Source organism: Nuphar pumila, chromosome 7 (genome assembly GCF_984573655.1).
Source record: "Nuphar pumila chromosome 7, dmNupPumi1.hap1.1, whole genome shotgun sequence".
NCBI classification, from domain to species: domain Eukaryota; kingdom Viridiplantae; phylum Streptophyta; class Magnoliopsida; order Nymphaeales; family Nymphaeaceae; genus Nuphar; species Nuphar pumila.
In genome coordinates this window covers 28,779,099-28,799,307 of record NC_143255.1, presented here as the reverse complement: position 1 = coordinate 28,799,307, position 20,209 = coordinate 28,779,099, and the positions used below count along the sequence as shown (strand labels likewise).

The 20,209-nt window shown below is 37.1% G+C and overlaps 1 protein-coding gene across 1 annotated transcript; it reads right to left on the bottom strand.

Moving 5' to 3' along the window:
* Positions 1 to 8,079: 8,079 nt before the first annotated feature.
* On the bottom strand, positions 8,080 to 16,325 carry LOC149831674 (uncharacterized protein At5g02240-like). Its single transcript, XM_090014060.1, has 7 exons — positions 16,201 to 16,325; positions 15,892 to 16,112; positions 15,757 to 15,793; positions 15,089 to 15,189; positions 14,756 to 14,817; positions 8,513 to 8,636; positions 8,080 to 8,390 (listed from the first exon to the last, which is right to left on the bottom strand). The coding sequence occupies exons 1-7, from the start codon at positions 16,244 to 16,246 to the stop codon at positions 8,271 to 8,273; spliced, it is 711 nt and encodes a 236-aa protein (XP_089870186.1). The 5' UTR covers positions 16,247 to 16,325; the 3' UTR covers positions 8,080 to 8,270.
* Between the last annotated feature and the right edge of the window lie 3,884 nt (positions 16,326 to 20,209).

The following is a 20,209-nucleotide window of genomic DNA, read 5'->3' as shown; positions in this document are numbered from 1 at the left end:
CTCTCAAGTACATTAGTATAATTAAGGATATGTATGAAGGAGTAGTAACCAATGTCCGCACTTGTGGAGGGGTGACAACCAATTTTCCTATAATGGTTGAGTTACATCAAGATCTGCTTTAAGCCCTTTCCTATTTGCTATAGTGATGGATGAGCTTACGAGATCAATTCAAGAAAATGTGTCGTGGTGTATGTTGTTTGCTGATGATATTGTTTTGATTGATGAGTCTATAGCTGGAGTTAATGCTAAGTTAGAATTATGGAGATAGACATTGGAAGCAAGAGGTTTTAAGTTGAGTAAGAGTAAGACAAAATATATGGAATGTCGGTTTAGTAAGCAATGAAGTAGTGATGGGAGTGTAGTAAAGCTTGGTGAGCAAGAAATACCGGTGGATGATTGTTTCAAATATTTGAGATCTATCATTCAAAAGTATGGAGAAATTGATGGAGATGTAATTCATAGGATAAAGGTTGGGTGGATGAAATGTAAAAGTGCAACTGGAGTGTTGTGCGATCGTAGAATGCCATTGCGGTTGAAGAAATTTTTTTATAGGATGACTATTAGGCCCGCTTTACTATATGGTACAGAATGTTGGGCTGCCAAGAGACATCATATTCAAAAAATGAGTGTAGCTGAGATGTGTATGCTTAGATGGATGTGTGGAAATACAATAAAAGATAAGATTCAAAACGAGAAGATACGTAAGAAGGTAGGCATTGCACCCATTGAAAATAAGATGAGAGAGAATCGTTTACAGTTGTTTGGACATATTTGACGAAGGCTTAATGATGCTCTAGTTAGAAGGATGGAGAAATGAGAAAATATATTAGTTAAAAGAGGTCGGGGTAGGCCTAGGAAGACATGGATGGAGATGATAGGAAAGGATATGAAAGCTTTGAACCTCACCGATGACATGTCATTGGATATAAATGATTGGAGGAGAAGGATTCATGTGGAAGACCCAGAATGATTTTCTTTTTTGGTTCATATCGCCGACCCCAATTGTTTTGGGATGAAGGCGTTGTTGTTGTTGTTGTTGTTGTTGTTATTCCAGCATCCTTTGTCTTGATTTATTAAACTCGTGTCTTAACCAGTGTTGTCAGTATCATTGTGAATCCGCTGATTCATATGGAATAGGCAATTCAAATCAGTACGAAACCAATCCTGCCTATTTTTCAATACTTTGTAAAAAATGGTTTAAATTATTATTTTTACAACAATTATCATTTTCTGATTAAAAGTTGGTCGATTTAGTTCGATTAAGCTCCGAATGGGAATCAGCTGATTCGCCTGAATCATTTTCAAAATTTTTCAAGGTCCCTACTCACACCTAGATAGAGTCTAGGCTCTAATACCCAATCATACCATGCCTAGAGTCTAGGATCTAATGCCAATTGTTTCAAAAGCCCTTGCTCTCAATGGCTGAGTACTATGAGAAAAACTATATATTTCTTCTATGTTACTTAAACGATCCACCATAATGTCCACACCTACTCTCTATATAACCATTTAACCATTCCTGCAATAGGGACTGTCTACTTGATCCTACGATTCCTTACTTTTTGTTTTTTATTGGTGTTTCCTAGCTTACTTTTCTATTTTACAAACATAATAAAACTTAGAAGCCTATTTTGGTTTCTTTTGATCAGTTCATAAGAATCTTTCCTTTTTTGTTTCTTTTATTAGTTGAAATGTCAATTTTAACATGTATCCTCAAAAGCTAAGGTTAAAGAAGAAAAAAAATCATTTATGTTATTTATCCCGCAAAACCAAGCCTTTTTTTTTTTCAAAATAACCTCTCTTAGATTCACTGTCAGGTCAATTATGGCCGGCCAATTGCATGAACTTTTCTTATTACCATTATCATTTGATTTGAGATTTAGCATCTCCTATATATTTCCACACATATTAACCTCGATATGAGATCCGAGGCAATCAAATACACCCACCCGAGCGAGGACTGACTGCATTTGACAATGCGGCAACCAACGGATCTGGTGGGGACCAAAAACTGGTAGGTTTCTGTCCTTTTCTCTTTAATGCCTCAAGTGCGTTCTATAATGGATCCTCCCTCATCCATTCCCATATCCAAGGATTTGGTTTTATTAAGTTTTAGTGTGTTTGATTGATGTCAATATTGGAAATTCTATATGACCTTGCATAACTTTTGATGAAATCCATGGATATTCAAATATGGTTGTGTTTATGTTCATAAACTTTTGTCTAATTATGATTTATACCAGATCTTATCATGGTTTTACCAGTTTTGGTTGCAGGATGATTTCATTTAAAAACTTATATAAGTTCTGTCAAATTGAATACGAAAAAAACCTCAGCTTCAAAAACTTTGGATATATTGCTTTTGATGTTTTACAAATCAAGTTAGGGGTATAAGCCTAAGTGAGTTGGGGTGATGCAGTATATTTTTTTTTTGCAATAGGGTCTCTTGAAGATCAGACCTTCAAGATATAAACGTACTCATGATGCCAGTATGAAAAAATCACATGAGGGCTCAATAGAGACCATGAAGCATGCGACACATGCTGTAGTAGACCCAACATTGTCTCTCTGGCAGTTATGTCAGCATAGAATCATGTCAGTGTGAAAGAAAAGAGATATCCAACATGGGTCATCGTCCCATGGCCCCAAAGTAAGCCATAAGATGCTGAATTCTATAAAATAATCTTTTGAAAAACCAAAAAATCAAAAAAGGAAAAAACCTCAAAAAATGAAAAAGTTTTGAAAATTTTAAAAAATTAAAAAATTTTAAAAAATAAAAAAAACCAAGAAAATCCAAAAGTTTTTTCTCTCTTGAGATTTAAGTTGTCCCCTTCATTGCATAAAATGTTAAATAAGCTTTTGTCAAACCCCTTCTTTGTGTTTTCTCCAACCTATCCAATGATATTTTTTATCAAAATCGTGTGAGGACAAATAAAAAAAGTCTGAACCTATGTGTGAAACCAAGGGAGAAGATGATGCTACAAAGTTACCCAAGTTCAAGTCTGTCTTTGAAAAGTAAGAAAACCCTTACCCATTAGATGAGAAAGGGCCTCTACAAATAATTGTTCCTAAACTTGCCCGACCTCGTCCAGCTATATCCAAACGATCTTGGCAACCTAGTTATTGCCGACACTGACCCGGCCTCGTTCGATAAGACCCAAGTGGTCTTGCCAATCCAGTTGTCTCTGGCTCGACTTTGTTCTGCGAAACACAAATGGTCTTGATAACCCAGTTCAACTTTTCCTTTCTCTTGAACGATAACATCCCCAGGTTGTACTTTCTTGGCCAATGCCTGAGTAAATCTTTCATGTTGTGTGAAATGAGGGTTCTATACTTGATGTAATTCTCAAAACACAATTCTTAATTATATGGAAATGACTTCCAATTCCAATAACCAAATTATAGGACTCTAAGCCGTCATAGCAAGAATCTGAAAGAACAAGCAGAATGCTAAGTGTTGTGCACAAAGTCACCTGCTGTTTTGATAATTAATTAAAACTTTCTCACAACCACAGCACATTTACAGCCTTGGTTCTAATAATATGTGAAAGGCGGTCATGGAATATGCAACAAGCTTTCCATCAGATTGAATGTTTTGTCTAATTATAAGTCTCACCTAACTTGCGTGCGTCCAGAAAGCTCCACCAGATGCACCAAGTTTTGGGAGACCTGGAGCCCATTCCTGCTTGATTATGCACATATCCAACAATATTCAAAGAGGGTGCAGATATTGGAAAAAAACACCTGGCTAATCCTGCTCTGACTCTTTATACAAGGTTTAGTATGGGCCATTTGTTCCCAAATGATAGAGCATTATTATGCAAAGCATGCGATTGAATGATCATTTAAGGTTGGAGATCTTGTCTTTAAATAGATCTACTGTACCGATAGCAATCCTTTAGGAAAATAACACCCAATATGAGAGGGTCCATATGTGGTCAAGAAGGTTCTTCTCAAAAACTCATATTTTTTCTTCAAAACTGATGAGGAGTCAATGCATCACATCTAAAAAAAATATAATATTATCCTTAATCCAGTTTTCCTCAAAATAGTTCTTCCCTCGAGCCTGTTCCTGCATTCGAGTGCCTATCATATAGGACATCCAAGTGCTAAAGGAAGATAAGGTAGTAACCCGGGTCTTCTTATTTATCACCATACCCTGACCCTATAGGATTTGGTACAAGTTGGGTTTGGGTAAACTCGACCCATTGACACCCCTATGCACCACAAAACCAAATAATGATTTGAATTCAAGGGCGGGCCTGGTTCGGACCTCTGACCCGCTTTTACCCCCTGTTTAAAGCCCATGTCACGAAGACACGAGGACACGAGGACATGTGACATGGATTCGATATGAAAGTTCCAAACTTTTTTTTGAAAAAATAGGATACGTGGACACAATTTTTAAAATTTTTAATCAATACAAAACTAAGTTTTTTCATATTTTAATATTAAAAACAGTTTTTTATTGAATCAATACATGAAATCGTTAAAAATATTAGTATGTGTCGTGTTGGTGTCGACATGTTCGATCGTGCCTGAAGGGCTCATGTGAAAAAACTTGTGTGAAACAAGTGAGAAGTTTGACAAGGATTCATATTGCTAGCAATGTTAGTGAGATTATCCAGTCCAAAAGGATCTGCTGCCATCCCAAATCCTGTAGATATCTCTTGGTTCTCTAACAACACACTGTTGAAGTGATGACTTGATAATGTACGTCTTTTTTTAGCATGCTAGTGCTCGGGATGAATCGGTAAGCAAGCTGTTTCTTTTAGTCATCTTTTTTCCCTGTTCTGATAGAAAAAGGAAAAAAGAAAAGATCTTTAAGAACTCACAAACATATGAATGCTTGGTGATAAGGTGTCCTAACCTATTGGTGGAATTCAATAAAGATGAAAATAAATAGTGGGATGTGGGTCATCCCTCATCCTTTTGGGTGTCTGCCAGTTTGGCCATTATGTACTGGTTGATCAAAGTCTTGGTATCAATTATATCTTTTCACCATATTTTTAAGACCCAGTGAGCATTTACGTGGGCATTACTCAAACCGGTGAATCTATATATATAACATGGATAATTTACCAAGCACCCATACCCGTGTCAACATAGGTACTGATACTGGCTACTTTTATCAAGGAGTTAACTAGATTTATGGACCTGAACCGGCCTATTCTATCTATTTCAGGATCCGGAAAATTTGTGATCAACATGTGGGATTAAAAGTGTCCAATATTAATTATCTATTTATTGATTGTTAATTATTAATTAACTATATAGCTTTGAGATGTTTTAGAATTTTTGTTTATAATTTACAGTCTGTTACTTTGTACATAGAGGACTTTGCTATATGTAGCATCTGTGTGTGTGTAAACTGTAATTGTATAAATTTTGAGTCCGTTTGGATTTTGAAAACATTACATTTGCTTGAACAGGCAGAGGGACATGTGTCTGGCTGGCTAGTGAGGAACAAACTATGACAGGAGTCACAGAACAGCCTGTCCCATACTAGATGTCTATTTCATTTGACACATTCAAAATCATTCCTTTTTTTTTTTTGTATATGGGACCCGTTAACTTTTTCACTCATTCAAAATGAAACACTCACTGTAAGTCATAATAAATGCAAAATTATTGCTTTTTGCATGGGGGAGCCCACCTTACCTTATGAGTTACTTAACATGAGACAAATAAAAAACAAATTGTTTCTTATGAAAAATAATTTACAGGATTATTGTTGGATAAATTCTAAAAAACCTATATATTTCTACTAACATGTTTGCTGATTCTGTAAGAAAGCTCAATATTTATATTTTTTCTTTATTTTTTTATTTTATTATTCAATTTCTCAATATAAATTATAATCAAATACAAAAAATAATAAAAATTTACTTTTCTGCATAGCTTAAGATTGCATAAGCATATAGTTTACTTTTCTTAATATCAATTGCTATGGTTCGTCGTGCATATGCGCTTTTCAAATTCTATAATAGTAAAACACAAATGACACATGCACCTTCTTTTAAGAAATAAGCTTAGTGAAATTCGTATTTGTGGTCATAGTTAGAATATGAATGAAATTCAAGTTTTATTAATCTCTTTTAAGTTACAAAAGCTTAAACCTTAGGTTATTTTCAAAATCATTGCATACTTTTAATCTTTCAAAATCGTTTTTCAAAACCTCTTTTTTAAAATCAAATAAGATATATTCAAAACATACTTGTGACCATAGTCATGAACATGTGGCAAATTTATTTCATTTGAATTCTATAAAGCATAAAACCCCCTTCTCATCAAAGGAGTTTTTACAAAACAAGGAGATTTACAAATTGATTTTTCTTAAATCTTTTCAAAAAGGAATTTTGATAAAACTGCATCCATGTATCATTTAGACTTAGGTTGCATCATTCATGGACCCATAAGGTCACATGCCCAGTCAGTTGAGCCTTTCAGAAAATCGATTTTTAGAATATTTCAAAAATATCTTTCTTTTCAAAGTTCTTCAACAATTCCACATGTTTTCAATAAACTCTTTTTTAACATCATATCATATGTGTGTTTGATTCTTTTCTACATTCTAGGATTTAGAATAATATCTTAAGACATTTAAATAAAATAAGACATATCGTTTAATCCTTAGTTCGATTACCCCTGGTTAAGGCGCTAGGAACAGTTGAACCTCGTACCGACAAACGAGTCCTATCTCTCAAATTTTTTTATATTTTTCAAAACGGACACGAGTTTTTAAAAAACTTTTTCAAAAAAACAGTTGAATTGTAAAAGTAAAATTTTGCATGATAACAATTAGTTGCCCAAGTATGATTGATGCTAGACCCACTTCACCCTTATGATTTTTTTTTTCTTATAATATGAGATACCTCAATGAAAACAAGACTTTGGGTATGTTATCAAATCTTATTTAAAGAAGAGGGTACCAAGATATATTGCAATTGTTAGTTGCTTTGAATCGTGAGGCTTATGGTGATTTTAGCAATCTAACTTAGCCTACGTTTGGGAGCCTTGCAATGTGATGGAAACAAGGTTTCAATGTGTTGCCAAAATATCATTTGGCCAATGTGTGATGTTGAGAGATGGAGTTGCCAAAAACATCCTCTCCTGAATGGTGTTGAAATGTAGTGTTGGCATTGTTTCAGCAATGGCAGCGCTCCCAAACAGCAAGAGAGTATGGGAGCATGGCAAAAACCACAACTGCCGATCCAATTAGAGGGTGAATTGCGGAAGTGGGGCTCATTCTGTTTCAAAGACAAGTCTGTTTACCGCAGCTGGGTTCTCTGGTTTCAAATCATCTTATGGAAAATATGGAACTGCAGAAATGAATGCACTTTTTAAGGAAAGAAGTGGAAAAGACGTTAGATGAAGAAGGCATGTCAACTGTTAAGGGGCGTTTGCTTCCCACTGTTTTCATATGAAACGGTTCTGTTTCATATGAAAATGAGCATTTTCTGAAGGGGGTGAAACAAACACCCAGAGGCTCGGGAATTGGTGGGGCCCACGGTCACTGAGAAGCCAAAATACCGTTGACTATGGGTTTCATAATTTGATGCCCCAACTTATCCTGTTTTTGCAGACTTTGTCCAGGAAACTGGGATTGTCTGGGGTATTGCAGTATAGAGCAGAATTTGATGTCCCAATTTATCCTCTTTTTCTGGATAAATGGGTTTGGACGCACCCACCTGTCAAGAAAACTGGGATTATCTGGGATACTGCATTATAGAGCAGAATTTGATGCCCCAACTTATCCTGTTTTTCTGGATAAATCGGTTTGGATGCACTCACTTGTCCAGGAAACTAGGATTATCTGGGATATCACATTATGGAGTAGAAGTTGACGTCCTAATTTATCCTCTTTTTTTGGATAAATGGATTTGGATGTACCCACTTGTCCAGGAAACTGGGATAATACGGGATATTGCATTATATTTAATGTCCCAACTTATCCTGTTTTTCTGGACAAACTGCTGCATTCAGACAACGAGTTACTTGGATGTTCCGATTGGTCTAGAGAAGTGATGTAAGCTCAGATATTGCTATTGTACTTCAGTTGTGGCCTAATCACTCAGATTGGAAAACGAAGAACCAAACTATATATATATATATATATATATATATATGCATGAACTTATTAATTCATTCCTTCTGTTTGTACTTCATAGTGCCTTATTGTAGCATGTTTCTCAGCCATGACTCCAAGATTATAAAAGAGTGGCTATTTAATTGTCACAAACAACGAGCTTGGCTTCAGTGCCGAGCTTTCAAAAAGATGTGGTGATTTGTGAGAAAAACGCCTTGAAATCTTTTGTAGGCGGGCCAGCATCCTCAGGCTTTGATACCAGGTCGAATGCTTTATTCTTTGCCTCCTGAAACTGCAGTGCCTGCAGACAAGAAATCAAAGCAATTTTCAGGCAGAGAACAGGATGCCTCTATGTTGTATGCGGAAACCTGCAGCAAACATGTTGATGCATGTGCATCTGTGCACCACAAGCTATTAACATACCTGAATGCAAACCTCGGCTACATCATCTCTGGTAACTGACATTGTTTCTGTTGTTCCATACTCATCATCTTTTCCAAACAGCAACTCACGTCGACCGCCTTCTTCGTCCAGCAACATTCCAGGTCTTGAGCACAGAGGACAAATAGCAAATAAAAATGAAGATGAGAGGAAAACTGTGCTCATTTAGTCTAACCATGTTGTCTCTGTGAATGTGCATCGAACATGCAAATACACCAACATGAGTATTCTCTACTTTCCATAATCGATGGCATCTGGATTGCTGTGGAGGTACTAGCTATTGAATATAGGGCTATGATCACATAAGCATGGTGATTCATGCACCAATGACATGATTGTGATGCACATACCTTGGGTTTAGGTTGATTGCACCAACATGAGTATTCTCTACTTTCCATAATTGATGGCATCTGGAGTGCTGTGGAGGTACTAGCTATTGAATATAGGGCTATGATCACATAAGCATGGTGATTCATGCATCAATGACATGATTGTGATGAACATACCTTGGGCTTAGGTTGATTGCTTTAAATTGACTGGCAAGGTCATGCATTCAAAGAACAAGAATGATAGCACAACGGAGAAGTGCACTTATTATTTAAGCATTATAAGATTTGAGAAGTAGAGCTCGTAAACCAACCAAACAAGCTGAACTTAGACCATTCAAGCACTAACCAACTTATGCTTGCTCAGTCTGAGAGCTGGGAAATGAGATGAGACGCTTGTGTTGGGCTCGTAAAGAGCTATGTTCGAACCCGTAAAACATGCTCGGTAAGCCGAACATGAATGGTATATGTTCAAATTGGCTCAGCTTCTATAAGCTCATTAAATAGTAATAAATATAGTTTAGACATTGTTTACATCACATAATATGTTGGATTTTGCTCAAATCTATTCCTAAGTTTTTCTTATATTTTTCGTATTTCCCTAAGTTTGTGGGTTTCTGGTATTTCTTACAAGTTTAGTCCCATATTGAAAGATGTAGAAACTTTTCTTATCCTTATATAAAGAGTTTTGTGCCTTATAGGGCAAGGCCCTCAAGGTCTTTAGGTCTTGAGCTTGTGCATGTCTTTATCCTTTGATCTTGACCTTGACACTTGTGTTTTGGATTTTGGATCTTAGGTTTGGGTTTTTCATTAATGGACCTTGAATTTGCATTGATTCCTATTTGAATCTTCCTCCTTTACTGGTTTGACCTTTGATTGTTGACCTAGTCTTGGTCATTTTTGACCATTTTAGGGTCATTTTGGACCCCTTTTGGGTTTGGGCCTTTATGGTTGACTATTTTAGCCAGCCATGGCCCATAATAGTTGGTCGTTTGAGCCTATTAAAGGCCCTTTATGGTGGATTGGGGGCTGGGGTTTATTGACCCCAACCCTCTCCCATTTCTCTCATCCCTCACCACTCTCTTCTCTTTCTCTCTCTTTTGAGCTCTCTTCTCTCCTCCTCTCCCATGAGTTTTGCTCTCTCTCTCTCTCCTCTTCAATTTCAAAATTATTGTTTTGATCCAGGTCCGATTACAGTTTGGATCCAATCATAAGATCCAAATCTAGTTGCAATTCATATCCAATCATGAGATCCAAATCTGGTTGTAATTTGGATCCAATCCTGAGATCCATATTCAGTTGCAATTCGGATTCAATCTTGAGATCTAGATCCGATTGCAGTTCGGATTCAATCTTGAGATCTAGATCCGATTGCAGTTCGAATCCAATCATGAGATCCAGATCCTGTTGTTGTTCAAATCCAGATCCTGTTGTTGTTCTGATCCATACCCACATGAAGTCTGGATCTATACCCATATCTGAACTTGGGATCTATACCCAATTCGAGCCTAGATCTTCCTATCCTAGTCAAGAGGTTGTTCAAGGTGGTTGGTGTCGAGGTGATTGGTCTCACCCAGTGCAGGGCATGGACCAATTTTCGTGAGTAGGTGAAAGCTTGATTGTATCCTATGAGTATAGTTGCACGAGTACCCATTGCACTGAGGACTTGATCCTAAGTGGGGTAACTATCACATGAAAGATAGTGCATGCATACGCATATCTCTAAGCGTACCTGGTTCAAGCTCAATTGCCTGACCCAATACGTTACACAAAATTTTCAACATAATATAGTATGAAACAAATAATTGAAGTATATGGCTTGCAAGCAATAAGTATCGAGATAAAATCTTATTCCTTTCAACTCTGATACAATGTCCTTTTTATAGTCCTATTATACGGTTGTATACACCCAAATTTCCCCTGTGTCCTGCTCTGGGATGGCACACTAGGGTGTCATCCTACCCTAGGACGACACTCCAGTATGCTGTCCCGTCGAACACTTGGATAAGCTTTCGAAGAGGCATATCCCAGTTGGACTCAGCCTCTTCCTGTGCATTTTTTTGTGGGACTCTTCTGGATGAGGCTTATCTCTCACGAGGATAAGAACATATCCATTTGGGTCAGATTAAAATCCAAAAAACTCTTAATCCATATCCATCCATGATTATTATAAATAAGGGTAGCCCCCCTAGAGCCTAGAGATCATATACCTGAGTGATGACCCTAGAGAAAAAGCCTACCTTAGCCCTGCTTGTGCTCAAACCTTTCCTACCATGAGGAGGTGTTGCCGAAGCTGCTGAAAGAACCTATGCGAGGTGTTGCTTAATTGAAGGGAAGCCCCAGAGGAGCAAAACGAACTTCCGAGTCTGAAAAAGGTACTTTCCAGATCATTTGCTTATTTATTCTAATTTATTTAATCTACTTATTGATACTCATATATGTTTTGATCTTTATTTGCATATTTGAATCTGTGATGGTGAGCATCAAACTACAAAGATAAAAAAACCTACCCTTGCTTTACCTTCTCATGAAGTATGACTGAGGCTTGAAACGAGTGTCTCCACATCTTTTAAAAGCTTTTGAAAATGATTTTACAGAATTGGGGTAAGTAAAATCTTCCCATACAACAAAATTTGTTAACAATTCTTGGCGATCACAGTGGGGTATCATGTTCTTTTTCAGTTTTCGTAATTAGAATTGTAGCATCGAAGGATTTTGGGTCATAAATAGCCCCAAACCCCATTTTTTGTGTTGGTTCTTTGGATCTTTGGGTCATATGACAGACCAGCTCTGTCGTCTGACCAATGTCATTTGTAATAGGGCTTGTCGTCTAGCAACATCCTTGTCAGCAGACTGACAGACCACTGTGCCATCCTAGATCAAGCATAGTCTGATGGCTCAGGGTCTCATAGGGACTGTCATCCAACAAACTTCCAACAACTGAAGTTTGTCATCTAGCTCCCCCTCTGTTGTTGGACTACTCGGCAGATAGTCAGACTGCCTCGTAGAGTCTGTTGCCTTATATTCTCATGGGGTTTGTCGACCAACAGTCGCCCTTTTAGCCAACGACTATCGTCTGATCGACTCCTCTGTCATCCAACCCTAAACGTCACTCTGAGCACGACCGTTTGATTTGTTTCTATCATCCACCTTGCAATCCAGGGTCTGCATCTATCGTTGGCCACACGAGGCTTGTCATTTGGCTGGCCTCTCTGCCATCTGCATCATCAAAATCATCTGAAGGCCCCAGACCTTGGCAATCTCCTTTCTTAGGCTACTACAGGGTCTGCCATTAGACAAGTTCCCTGTTGTCTAAAGGCCTATCGTTTGGCACCCATTGTGTCATCTACCTAGGGTCTATCGTCTGACAACAATGTCGTCTAGCCATGTCACGCGTCTATTTTCGGTCGTCCACCAAAAATTGGTGAAAGTCTCATCGTTGGTACCTGTGTATGACCATCTTGTTTTTGGTTTATTTTATCTTTTTTAGGGTCTTATTTCTTTTTCTTTTTTGAGTATAGGCCTTTTTGTATTAGTCGCATGCATAAATATTAGGTTTAGGCTTACCATTTTAGAGACACTTGCTGGAGAAAAATTTATGACATAGAAAATAGGAAAATACAACCTTCAATAAGTTAGGGTTGCTTGAGATCTTGTTTTAATCTGATTTTGTGCTCTTCTCTTTTATCTCCCACTCTTTTAGGCTTAGAGCCTCTTTTTTATTGAGAATTTCAGAAAAATATCTTGTCCTATCATTTGGATCTTCAGATCTTCCACCAATACTCTTAAGTAGTTAGCTTGAGTATATTTGTAGTGGTACCTTGGAGCCAAAAAATTCATGTATCAGTACATTTAAGTTGTTAGCTTGGGTATATCGATGGTAGATTTGAAAGGGAACCTTGATCTATAAAACCCAAAAAGCCTCGCAAATCCGTGCATATATGTTTCGAGGATATATGAAGCTTCATAAAGAATTGATTATATGAGATAAGACAACGTTGTCGATATGTGATGTATGATCAAAAGTATGCTGAAATTACTATGGTGGTAGGATAAGAGTATATGCTTGTTTTCTTTATTAAAAATTTTGATGCATAGGTTGATGCATTATTTGCACTAAGGATTATAATAAAAGGATAATTGAAAAGTTTTATATGTATGTGAGATAGACATGACAAATCATAATGGTGAACTGATAGCAAAAAGAACTTCATAATGTCATGAAAAATCAATAGCATATATGAATAAGTTTCAATCCTTAGTATGCATGTTACTATGAAAACTCATATATCTTGAAGATAGTTATTCTTAGGATATTATGAAAAATTTGTTTTATGCATAGTATGACAAGTTTGGGATGAGTATACAATTTTACATGTCTATGAGAGGTACAATGAGGATGATTAGTGTAACAACTAATATCATAATTTTATGGCATGTGAGTTATGTCTTATAATTAAAAAATTAACCCTATGTTTAGCGCATAATCTGAAAATAGAAACAAATAGCAAGTGAATTCTTTACCTCTATGTAATATGGAAGGTGATTGAGTAAGATTGAAAATAAATAGCCTTTAAGGCATGTGAGTTAGAGAATACACAATTATCTATGAATAAAGTCTTATAAGGAACATATAAAAAATTCGTAGAGTGCGTGACTAACATACAGGTAATAAAATCCTTATGAAGTATGTATAAAAAATTTACAGAATACGTGACTAAATATATAAGTAACATAAGTATACCAAAGTAAAACCCAAAAGTGAGAATAAGTTTGATGACAGAGAAGATGTTGAAAATATATAGTCATAAGGTAACCATTAGGAATGGTCAATTCCAATGGTTACATGTCGCTCAGGAATTAACTGTGAATTCAAGGGATACAACTCTTGAGTTGAAGGGCCATTTTTTATTTAGGCACACCCTAATCCAACCTCCTTTTAAGATTATAAGGGACCTAGGGGCTACCTATTTTTTCATAAAGCACTAGTTTCATTGCATGGATCATAGGCATACAAGAGTCTAACCATAGGATCCTAGGACTGTAGAACAAATCTATTTGGGTTGGATTAAAATCTAAAAAATACCCTGATCCATATCCAATCCAAGATTATTATAAATACGGGGGTTAGCCCCTAGAGCCTCGAGGATCTAGAAATCTCATGTTTGAGAGTTGGCCCTAGAGAAAAAGCCTAGCTTAACCCTTCATGTGCTCCAACCCTTCCTACCATAACTCATATGTTTTTGATCTTTATTCACATATCTAAAGCCATAGTGTGAGCATTAAACTACGAAGATCTAAAAACCAAATCCTGCTTTACCTTCTCGTGAAGGACGGTGGAGACTTAAAATGAACATCCCCACATCTTTTAAAGCTTTTGAAAAGGATTTTATGAAATCCTAGTAAGTCAAATCTTCCCATACAAAAATTTTTGTTAACATTGGTCTAAGTTTCAACTCTAACAAAATGTATTTTTTTGATAATGCATTTTACATATATGACACCGTCACAATGCTAGGTTTCAGACCCAAACCTAAGCCTCAACCAACTATTTCTTAGACACAGTAAATAATACTAAAAATCTAGTTTTGAAATAATATTAGGAACTTTGGTAAACAAAAAGACATTTTGACAGTAAAATTACATCTGGCTATCCAGCTCAAAGCGGAAAAAAGCAATTACTTAAAAACAGTTGCTGCTGTGTTCCCTAGGACATAAATCACATAAACAAGTTAGAGAAAGAAACTACTGAACATGATCTTTAAGGCCAATTAAAACAATGATCACTTCTTTAGTGAACCGAAGGATGCATAAAAGAAATGTTCCAACAAATTTGTGTAGGTCATCCATATCGTAACTAATTAAATACGTTCAGAACATAAGAAATTCTAGAAGGTACCTTATGATTGTATATGGTACACCTGAGTTTACCAAGTACTCCTCGGATTTACGCTTCATTGTCTGAAAGCACAAAACATTGTCAATTGACATTCAATTTTAGTCCTCTATAAAGTTCCATCAATTTTCATGAGTATTTACAGGAAAAAGAAAAGCTTAGACAAAATCATTCTTCAAAAAAAAAAAATGAAAAGCCAAACAGAAAGAAAAAGGGAGTAAAGGACATGAAAGCCAGAACAACTAACCAGCAACTGGAAAATGTACAGAGCACATAATCAATTAACAAAACGTCATAAAGGGACTCCAAAAGAGTTTCTAACGAAAGCTAGCTTACCCCTATCTTATGATATACAGGATGTTCAGCGAAATAACGATCAGGATCTGATCCACCCATGGCCCCCACCACAACAATCTGCTTTACTCCCGCATTTATAGCTGCACAACTCCTTGAGTAAATAAACATAAACTGTAATAACATGACAATGAAAGACCCTTTCAAAGAATAGAAGCTTTCTTTCGAGTGTAACAAACGCCCTCTTAGGGTATACCAGTCCCGTCATTTTCTGGTCATTGGCTGGCCAGAAAATGATCACCCAGTTTTTTTATTTTTACAAATTTTTACTTTCTGACATTTTCCTATCAGTGGCTAGCCGAAAAATGTCGAGCCAATTTTTTTTTGGCTCTTTTTTGGGGTTTGGAAATCCTAAACTTGGTTTTTGAGGTTTGGGGTCATCCAAACACAAACAAAATCTGATTTTTGGTAAACCAGGTTTGCTAAAACCCAGGTTCACAAGCCAAGCAGGTTTTTGAAAAACCTGGTTGTGCCGCTTGTCATCCAAACGGGGTGCTTTCTTTATTCTTTTGTGAATTCAGATTGTGAGCTTCGTGCCACACTGAATAAAATATTTTTTGTCTCCCCATCATAGAATGGGTTTTAAATGGCATAACCCAAAAATATTAAGTTATTGAACAAAGAAAAAAAAATAGATAAATAATACCAACCGGCATCAATCTGATGCTTCTGTCCCAACCAATCAATCTAAAATCCAAAAAGTAAAATGTAAATAGAATTGCACATAAAATACTCGAAAAAAAGGTACACGATGAATTCCAGAAATCAAAACTCCAGAGTCAGACCTGTTCAGGGTTTGCCTTTGGATCGTCAGGTGAGCTTGTGACAATCACCAATGCATCGATACCACCTTCAAACGATGGAAGAATGCTGCTGGCGTCCGTAATATCCCCGAGAAACACATCGTCACCTCCTCCTAGTTGTCCCTTACTCTCCTCTCTCCTAACCAAAGCCCTTGCGATGAACTGATCGCTCCTCTCCTTCAGTTTCTTATACACAATTTTCCCTGAAATCCCACAAAGCACTCATTCAAGAGAGAGAGAGAGACAGAGAGAGAGTAAATGGTGAGTGGGTTTCCTAGGAAAAACTTTTACCAGTTCCTCCGCCGGCTCCGGTGACCAATACCGTCGTCAAAGCCATGAATACCTGAAGGCGCTTGTGCTTGGGTTCTTGCCGACGACGATGGGCAGCACTTGTGTAAACCTGACACGCACTCCCACACAAATTAATATCCCATTTGTATGCTCCAGGGGTGTCAACGGGTCGGGTTTGGTTCAGACCCAGGTGAAACCAGACCTGACACCGATTTTTGGTATAGTATTGGGTCCGTATCCGGGTTTAATTGGATTCATCACAAGAGAAACCATACCCGAACCTGATAAAAACAAAATGAGCAACTTTGGCCATACCCGATAAAATAATATTTTTTATCATTTTATAGGGTTGGTACGGGTTGGGTCTAGGTAAACCCGACCCGTTGACACCCTTTTGCACCACGCAACCAAATAGAGATTCAAATTCAATGTATGACCCGGTTCAGACGTCTGACCCGGTTTCACCCCCTTGTAAAAGCCCATGTCACGAAGACACGAGGACGTGTGACATGGATTCGATGTGAAAGTCCCAAACTTTTTATTTAAAAAATAGTACACGAGGACACATAATCTTTTAAAAATTTTAATCAATAAAAAACTAAGCTTTATCATAAATTAATATTAAAAACAGCTTTTTTATTGAACAAATGCATACAATCGTTAAAAATATTAAATATTAGTAGTGCATGTTTCGGAGGTGCACACACAACACCCTCTCTTAGTTCTTGGGATGAATTGGTAAGCAAGCTGTTTCTTTTCGTTATCTTTTTCCCTGTTCAGATAGAAAAAAGGAGAAAGAAAAGATCTTTAATAACTCACAAACTTATGAATGCTTGGTGATAAGGTGTCCTATAACCTTTTGGTAGAATTCAATAAAGATGAAAATAAAGGGTGAGAGGTGGGGCAGCACTCATCCTTTTGGGTGTCTGCCAATTTCGTAGAATAATGCCAGTTTGGCCATTATGTACTGGTTGATCAAAGTCTTGGTATCAATTATATCTTTTCAACATATTTTTAAGACCCAGTGAGCATTATTTACATGGGGGCATTACTCAAACCGGTGAATCTACATAATATGGGTACTTTACCAAGAACCCATACCCGTGTCATCCAGTGTCAACATAGGTACTGATACTGGCTACTTTTATCAAAAGGAGTTAACTAGATTTATGGACCTGAACCGGCCAATTCTATCTATTTCAGGATCCGGAAAATTTGTGATCACATGTGGGATTAAAAGTGTCCAATATTAATTATCTATTTATTGATTGTTAATTATTAATTAACTATATAGCTTTGAGATGTTTTAGATTTTAAGTTTATAATTTACAGTCTGTTACTTTATACATAGAGGACTTTGCTATATGTAGCATCTGTGTGTGTGTTAACTGTAATTGTATAAATTTTGTGTCCGTTTGGATTTTGAAAACATTACATTTGCTTGAACAGGCAGATGGACATGTGTCTGGCTGGCTAGTGAGGAACAAACTATGACAGGAGTCACAGAACAGCCTGTCCCATACTAGATGTCTATTTCATTTGACACATTCAAAAGCATTCCTTTTTTTTTATATATATGGGACCTGTTAACTTTTTCACTCATTTAAAATGAAACACTCACTGTAAGTCATAATAAATGCAAAATTATTGCTTTTTGCATGTGGAGCCCACCTTACCTTATGAGTTACTGAGAAAAACCTATATATTTCTACTAATTTGTTTGCTGATTTTGTAGGAAAGCTCAATATTTATATTTTTAGTTCATTGTCTCTGGCTGGTGAGGAACAGACAATGACAGAATAGCCTGTCCCATATGAAATGTCTGTTTCCCACCAACTTTTCTGGCATTGCGCCCATTAACTTTTTTGACTCTTATTCAAAATGAAACTCTTAATAAATGCAAAATTATTGCCTTTTGACTATGGAGCCCACCTTATCTTATGAGTTTCTCACTTAACATGAGACAGAGAAAGCAGATTGTTTCTTATGAAAATTATTTTACAGGATCCTATCATGTGAAACACAAATTTCATGAGAAATGTGTCTCTCTTTCTCACACCCCCCTTTAGAGAACATGTGTTGAAACCCACACACCCACATGCTATCATGACGACCTGGAAAGCAGGAGGTAGGAGCCTCCTTCCCTCAGCTGGTTGGGTTAAATTAAATGTATATAGCATGTACAGAGAAAGGTGGATAGTTGGTTACATAATTAGGGGTTGTATAGGATATTTTTTGGCAGAATGATGGATAGTTGGTTACACAAGACACGCGATACACCATTTTTGCGCATTTTTTCTATTAAAAATAGTATGCAAAGGGAGAGACACGAGGGCAAGTTGAAGTATCAGGTGGCTCCAGTTGTCTGGTAGGAACAGTGAGTGCACGTCACCAGTTCAAATCCCAATGGTATGGTTGTATTACTGGTGGGGTCTGCCTAACCCCAGCTTGCCTATCAAAAAAAATAAAAAAGTCTTACAAGGTGTTCAGAGAGGCATCCAGAGACGAGACCTAGTTCATATCGTTTCTCAACGGCTGGAGTGTCAAGTTAAATCCTTCATAGTTCCTGATAAGGTCTGTTCTTTTTTTTGTTTAGCCTTGATAGATGTATCCTAAGAGTGTCAAGATTCAGTAACTAATTGGCATGGATCCTACCACCGTGGTGGTTACCTACTTGGTCAGCAGGGTCCTATGTTAAGCTAAAGGCCCAAGATCGAATCCCAGTGGTGCATGGGGGCTGTTGTTGCTTTATCACGGTTGAAGCACATCAAGGCTGGGAGGTCATGTCTTCAAACCTGAGTTTTACCTCACAAGGAGGCGGGCCCGTTATGTGACCTGCTTCTCAGTCGTCGTAAAAAATGGCATGTATAGGAGTGGAAGGACAACCCTCCATATTGACACCCATGCCATTTTGACGTACATGTATGTCTAATAACATTCTGATTATCAAATCAAAGGCAGGGAGACGCCTAACCCTAGCATTCTTATCGAAAAAAAAAAACATTTGATGGATTCACAAATCAGAAAATGATTGTATTGTCTTTGCAAAATGATACAATTTTCGAAATACCTACCAATTTGACAAAATCTTTCGCATATCAAAAATCACTGATTTTTGACTTTTTATAAACATTTTTTCCTTTCGTGCAAGCGAACCTCTTGAAGTTTGCGCGATATGTAGATGCATAGTAGGAAGTTCACAACATTTCAATAAAAAAGAGATTTTGAGCACATCATGACATTCGCAGCAAACCTCACTTAAGTAAAATACTCTTCAAGAAGCTCCACAAATGTTTGTGACATAGTTGTGAATGTTCCTGACTTTTGCACTTTGATTTGACCTCAACAAATATAGTACAACCTTCATAAATATAGTATGACATTTGCGAAGAAAACCAGCGAACCTCCTTTAACTAAATACTTTTCGAGGAGGTTCATAAATGTTTGCTGACATTCGCAAATACTTGTTGTGAATGTCTCTGACTTTCACACTTTGATTCGACTCTACAAATGCATGACCTTGGAAAATACTATATGACCTTGGCGTAGAAAACTTGCAAACCTCAATTAAATATTCCAAAGGTCCGCAAATGTATGACATTCAAAAATACATGTTATGAATGTCTCTACTCATTTGGGAATATTCTTATGACATTGTAGACACCCAAATTTTTCAGAATGCCCAAAACCCTAGGAAGTCCATTTGTCTTATCCCGGGATGACACACTTAAGGTGTCATCTAAACCCTGAGTCATGTTCAGGGATGGCATCTTATATGTCGTCCTGCTGTCACGGCCATTGTCCCGAAGGATAGGTCATCATTTTCCCTCGGGACAAGCCATTATCCCCGGGGACAAGTTTTCTTACCTTGAGACAAAGCATCTTGGCATGTTCCAGGTATGAGTGCATAGGTTGTGCAGTCCTCTCCCTTTGGAGTGGCCCTTTCTCCTAAGCCCTGATTGGAACGATACTACAGTCGTGCCATCCTATTTTGGGACATTAGGGATGG

Excerpts from the sequence above, each read along its gene's own strand:
- LOC149831674 (XM_090014060.1), bottom strand. The coding sequence starts at position 16,246 with ATGGCTTTGACGACGGTATTGGTCACCGGAGCCGGCGGAGGAACTG. Across the intron at positions 16,113-16,200 it reads CGGAGCCGGCGGAGGAACTG|GGAAAATTGTGTATAAGAAA; the intron begins GTAAAAGTTTTT and ends GTGGGATTTCAG. Across the intron at positions 15,794-15,891 it reads CAAAGGCAAACCCTGAACAG|ATTGATTGGTTGGGACAGAA; the intron begins GTCTGACTCTGG and ends TTTGGATTTTAG.